Here is a 6,726-nt window from a genome sequence, read left to right on the forward strand (position 1 = left end):
ATTCAATTTTTGACATATCTTATTTCTCTAAAAGTGAACCGTTTTGAGCTAACACAACTCTTAATATTTAAAGAATGGAAAAAATGAGATTGAATATATATTTATTTACAAGGGACAGTATGTAGACAAAATATATATTAAAAGAAAGGTTATTTTTGAAATCCTTTTGAGACTTGAGGCTATTGTTGGTATGAGTTCTAGCTTCCTGGTTGTCCTTTTTTGAATCTAATGAATCTATGTATTATGTATAAATTATGAGCAGAATGTTCCTGGAATTTTGTTATAAGTTTTTAACCATTTAGCTCAATTTTGAATAACTTAAAAAAATTTAAATAGATTGGCACTTTTAACCAAATTATGTATTATGTATTATGTATAAATTATGAGCAGAATGTTCCTATATGTGAGAGAGCATTGTCAAACATCACAATTATAGTATTCCTTATCAGAATAATACTACTTTAACCAAATTTAGAGAGTAACACTACAGCATGGTTATGAAATAGAAAGTTCATGAAAGAGCAATTTGCCAAACAACTACTTACAAGCTATAAGCAGTACTTCATGATTAAAATTTCAAGTTTCATCAACTCATTACTGGAAATCAAAATGGTTACAAACTTATAACAATAAAACTCTAGCTTCATATCAGGCATGTACATTTTAGCTAATGTCAACTACAACTGAGCAATACTATGGCTGCGAGTGTAAAACCTACCAAGAAACAGTTCTATATGGAAAGACACAAGGCAACCCCTAGCTTGGTTGTTTGGGTGATTGAAAAGTAAATTTAATTTAATTCTGAAGCATCAGTATTTCATAATGGATGAAGAGGAAAGTTCAACCGCAGTATGAATCAAAGCATATTGCAGTCAATTAAACAATTACTATAACTTCTAGGTAGTTTTCATCTTTCAACAGAGAAGCAAATGCCACACAAAGAAAGTATTGAGCTTAAATAGATTGGCACGGAAAATAGAATCCTACAAAGAAAGTATTGGGCACTGGTGCTCGGATGTCCTAGACGTTCACGGGGTTGGTTACTGCTCCACTAGGTAAGGTTGTATCCATATTGACGCTTCATAACTGTTTATCAGAATTGTTCAGTTGGCTAATCCTTTAAGCTATTTAAATCCATCTCCACAAAATATAGTTACCTATAATAGTGTCTGCATAATTGAGAAAGTTTTGCAATGGAGACTGATGCCATTCCATTGCAGCCCGTGTTGGCATTGCCAAAATTCTTATAACCATATATTGGAGACTGATGCATCGGGCATTTGAGTGGGGGAAGTGTTGGTTCAGAATGGACACCCTATAACCTATTTTTCAAAAATATTAGCACCTAGAATGTAGAAACATTCAGTCTACATCAGAGAGCTATTGGCAATTACAGAAGCACTAGCCAAGTTCAAACACAACTTGTTGGGAAACAAGTTTATTACTAGAGCAGATCAAAGAAGTATGAAAATCCTGATGGATCAATCACTGCAAACTTCTGAACAACAGACGTGGTTACAGAAATTTCTGGGGTACGATTTCAAGATTGAATATAGACCAAATAGCTTACCAAATAGCTTACCATATGCAGACTCATGAACATAAAGAACAGGCATGCTCTGTTAAGCAGGCTTGCGACAAATCCAACAATCCTAATATAAAAGAACAGGCAGGCTCTGTTAAGCATGCCAGCAAATTCCAATGAAAATCCCATCTTGGAATTGTCGTTGGGCTTGGGAACTCGCGGAAAATGCCCTAAACGTTCAATCATAACATTGATACTACAATTTTAAATGAAAATCAAACAAGAAGCTGAAACATACTCAAACTGTTTCAGCATTACACAATCTGTGAAAGAGATCAGAATAATAGAACCATACGAAAATATACAAAAACTGTTTCAATGTTAATTCCAAACAGAACCAATGCACAAAACAATCAACACAACCAATGCACAAAACAATTAACACAACATTCAAAATCAACCATGTGTTCAAATATTATAGAGGCAGTGGGAAAAAGATTTACCTGAATGTCTCAAACTTGCAAATCAATAACCCGTTGTTGATGTTGCGTTATGTTTCTATGGAGATGAAAAAACCTTCTTCGATGAGTCGTCGAGCAGCTGCTAGTAGCTTTCGTAAAGATCGTCCAGCACAATGGTTAAAATAATTTTGATGAGTAAAGATCGTCCAGCACAATGGTTAAAATAATTTTGATGAGTAGATGAATGAAAACAAACGAATAAATGAATAAAGTACCTTCCAAGCGAGTTCGAAACTGATGGAATTAACGATGAAACTAGAAGAAACCCAGCAAAGAAAAGTAAGAACAACAACGAATGAATCAACTTTAATATCCAAAGCAGCGTAAAAGAGAGTATAGAAAACGGTAAAGAAGAATGATGAAGCCGTTGTGGGTTGTGAAGATTTCCGAGCAATCACGTTCTTTGTTCCTTTTTCACTATTTCTTGCACTTCATCGATGATGAAAAGTTTCTAAAATGTGAAATGAAAAGAAAATTTGGAACATGAGAAGTCATGGTTATATTTTAGGCGGTAATGATAAATTGTACTTAGGGATTCCTAAATTTACACCCTATTTTAATATAACGGGTTTAATATAAATTTAGTCATTTATATTGTTATAATTATACACCCTATTTTTAAATATAGGGTGTCTATTGTTATATTAATATTCCAAAATTTACACTCTATTTTAATATAACGGGTTTAATATAAATTTAGTCATTTATATTGTTATAATTATACACCCTATTTTTAAATATAGGGTGTCTATTGTTATATATTAATATTAAAATTTATTATTTTTTTAAGAAAATTTAAGATTAAACAAATAAGAATAATAAAAGTTATTGTTTAAGGCACGAATATTTTATTTTTATTTTTAAATTTACACCCTTTTTTTGAATATCAGGTGTAATATAGAGTTGATAATAAATAATATTTGAATTTACACCCGTTATTTAAAAATAGGGTGTCTATTGTTACGTACTAAAATTCAAAATAAGACTTTATTTACAAAACTGCCACCGCATTTGCTTTTTACACCCGTTTTTTGTAAAACGGGTGTAAATTTACAAATTATATTATTCTTTTTGTACTAGTGTAAAGTTGTCAATGTAAAGTGTTTAGAGGGCGCTTTCTGGAAAAAGCGCCCTCTAAAGTTGTCAATGTAAAGTGTTTAGAGGGCGCTTTCTGGACAAAGCGCCCTCTAAAGTTGTCAATGTAAAATGTTTAGAGGGCGCTTCCTACATAAAGCGCCCTCTAAAGTTTTAAGCGCCCTCTAAAGTTGTCAATGTAAAGTGTTTAGAGGACGCTTTCTGGATAAAGCGCCCTCTAAAGTTGTCAATGTAAAATGTTTAGAGGGCGCTTCCTACAGAAAGCGCCCTCTAAAGTGTTAGTTGTTTTAAAAAAAATTGTTTGAAAAACAGTGGATATTTAATTGGTAACCTGTTCGCATGCTGCAAAAGTGTAAAATTCATATTGATTTCATCCTTTAATCCAATGTTATACACCATTAATCCATTGATATATACAACATGAATCCATTTATATACAACATTAATCCTCCATATATACAACATAATATATGATTCTTTGATCAACAATATACAACAACATATTCATGAGTTAGTAAAAGTACAACAACAATATACAACATATATACAACAACAGCATACAACAACAACATTCCATACATATATGTACAACAATATACAACTTAGCTATATGATTCTTTGATCAACAATGAATTGACACAATTCATCCTTCATTTCATCCAAATGAGCTCTTGAGTAAGATTTGTATTCCTCAAAGTACTACAATTAAGAGAATAAAACATATTCATGATTTAGTAACAAATTAGATGAAATATCCGATAATATTAAAATAAACCCTAAGTTATTATTCCATACCATTTTTGGGATGTCTATACGATTCAACGCAATGATATCTCTCATAAATCTCAATACAAAAAATCCGCAATCGACCGAATTATTTTGCTGAGGACACTACACAGAAAAACAAACAATATATATATAGTTAATTTCTTACAAACACTATTATAAGCAAAAAAACAAACACTATTATAAGCAAAAATAAGATACTTAATATATACCTGAACTCTGATCCAGGTAATGTCCTTCCTATTGCGATAATTCTTTTTCGATCTAAATTTTATTATTGCCCTAACAAAATAAAAACGTATATTGAGATCAATCTGACAGACATAATTAAATATACAAATACACACGAATATTTAGGGGAATTTCACTTACGCGTCAACCGTCTTCTTCATACTCGGATATTTACTCCAATCACCCGATAACAAATCGAGATAATACACTATTAGTCTCGAAAGATCCATAGCAACCAATACCCAGTGACCACTGTAAAATAAAACAAAAATTTAGATGAATGAAAATTTTCTACATAAAAGATATACATAGATTAGAATGAAATTATTAGAAAGAAAATCTAACCCGTTGCCAGAATTAAACGGTAAAAAATACAAACTGGGTGTAGTCTTATCGTCGGCCGCCATGAATCTATCGACTAGATCATTCTTTACGGATGTTGGATTTTTCGTTATTAACGTTGCGTTGATACGGGAAGCAGCAATAAAATTGAAACGGTTACACAATTCAGTTCCCCGCAGCAATGTTACATACATATACCTTAAATAGAAACATAATAAACATTAGACTACTCATTGAAATGTGTAAATAAATTGTTCAACTAAGTAAATTATAGATTGATTGGAGTACCATATGTATGTATGAATGACAGCGATGCCCAATTCGTCGTGTTCAAAAAGTTGTTGCATGTCCTCCTTTGCAATTATTTCGAAATGAGCAGCTCCGAAAACACCTTCATCAAAATCTATAGTACGAATGGCCCCTTGCATAATATCGGACTCATTCACCATTTTCTCAAGACGCATCATAATTTGAGATTTTGTCCCGGACGTCGTTGGAGGAATATCGTTACCAGCTTTTTTCAACTTTCGACCGGGAACCTAAAAATTCATATAAATTAAATCATGACTTTTTGTGATGCAACAGAATCGTTGCGTATATAATTCAATAGGTATATATATTTGTACCTCTTTTAAAGATGAAACCGACTCGATGCGTCTTGAAATCCCTTTACCAGCTTTATGCGTGGGTCTTGTAGGAGTCTAACATTACCATGTAATAAGGATTGATTAAATATCATAATTGTAGCTGAATTGAAATGTGAATACTAAAGATTCATAATCATTTAGAACATATATACCTCGGCATCTGGGAAAATTAGATCTGACGGCCATCCAACAAAGGATCCGACTGCTTCTCGCATCAACGTTGTCTCTGAAACAACGCCAGGTAATGGTAGAAGCGCGTCGGTATCTAATACAAGGTCAACCGAAACTTTCATATATCCCACCGGGAGGGGATTATGGTGAAGTAATTCACCCGAAGTGTTGTGCACTTTTCCCTTGCCAACCATGCGATAAGTTGGTGACGATAGATACAGCTGACAAGGTGAAATGCCCTAAACCAATAATAAATGTTATTGTTAACGTGTATATGTGTCAAGTAAAAAAGTGCTATTTTAATTTCATAATAACATATATAATTACCTCGGGAAATTTCGGTTGACAATTGATACTAGCTCGGTCACTAGTATCTTTTGCCTCGGAGGCGCACCTTTCCTCTCTATACCTTGCATTCTCGTTTTGCAGTTGGAGTACTTGTGCCCTTAACTCCGCCAAGGTCTCCATCACCTCTTTGTTGGTAGGATTTTTTGTTTTTGGTTTTTTATAAAATGACGACGGAGTCACACCAAAACCCTTACCCCTCACACGACCGGAATACTCAGGAACATTTAGTACTCGACTAAGTACGCTCCTGCAATCCTGGACCTCGGTTGAAGGTACGGTTTGGGATAAAGTCTCCTGAAATATTATTAGAGGAGATTAAAAATGAATTATATGTCTAACAAAATTTTCGATATAATTAAAGAAATAATGTTACATATACTTACACATTCGTCATAAACAGTTTGGACCGCTTCAACGACAGACCCATCCTTCCCAACCCGAGCAGCCTTCCATAATACGTGCTCCGGAAGAGATGTTGCGTCACTTTTCTCCTCGGCTAGCTACACATTGAATTAGATTATAAGATCATCAATTATAACATATTGTGACAATGTATAAGCTCATAGCATTTGAATATACTCACAATTCTTTGTTGTAACCGTGCATATCCCGTACGCCCTTTTTTGTACGGATACGCGGGTTTTGATGCCCTTTTCCGATTTATGTCGCTTACTTCCTGGATAAAAAAGTTTAAGGCATATTAGAACCAAGTAACTTAACAATTGTATAATACCATAATTAATAGACATTACATGGAATTTTTTGTTTCTTCGTTTGGCGACAAAGTTATTCCATTCATCGGCTGAAATAATCTCGGCATACTTCATTGGCCGTTCTGCTTCAACAAATTTTCCTTCCTCATCCTTGAGAAATTTGTTGGACAAAAAGGATCGAAATCCTCGGAGTCTTTTTCCGGCCAATTGAATACAATATTTTTGCCGGCTTTCATCGATGTGAAAGGATCTCTAAAAAACATACACATGGAGTGTGTTATTATAAAGTAATATTATAACAATATATGGTCAACAAATAGTCAACAAAAAAAACATATAACAATATA

General features: G+C 33.4%; 1 protein-coding gene across 1 annotated transcript; it reads right to left on the minus strand.

Annotated features, from left to right (window-relative positions):
• Positions 1-2,590: 2,590 nt before the first annotated feature.
• Positions 2,591-5,035, minus strand: LOC127081953 (uncharacterized). Its single transcript, XM_051022181.1, has 3 exons — positions 4,789-5,035; positions 4,534-4,698; positions 2,591-2,597 (listed from the first exon to the last, which is right to left on the minus strand). The coding sequence occupies exons 1-3, from the start codon at positions 4,965-4,967 to the stop codon at positions 2,591-2,593; spliced, it is 351 nt and encodes a 116-aa protein (XP_050878138.1). The 5' UTR covers positions 4,968-5,035.
• Between the last annotated feature and the right edge of the window lie 1,691 nt (positions 5,036-6,726).

The sequence above is a fragment of the Lathyrus oleraceus genome, chromosome 5, assembly GCF_024323335.1.
Source record: "Lathyrus oleraceus cultivar Zhongwan6 chromosome 5, CAAS_Psat_ZW6_1.0, whole genome shotgun sequence".
Taxonomy (NCBI): domain Eukaryota; kingdom Viridiplantae; phylum Streptophyta; class Magnoliopsida; order Fabales; family Fabaceae; genus Lathyrus; species Lathyrus oleraceus.

Bases quoted from the DNA above. Each gene is read 5' to 3' on its own strand.
- LOC127081953 (XM_051022181.1), bottom strand. From the start codon at position 4,967: ATGATGCGTCTTGAGAAAATGGTGAATGAGTCCGATATTATGCAAGGG. The intron at 4,699-4,788 runs GTACTCCAATCA...TTTCTATTTAAG, and splicing joins GTCATTCATACATACATATG to GTATATGTATGTAACATTGC.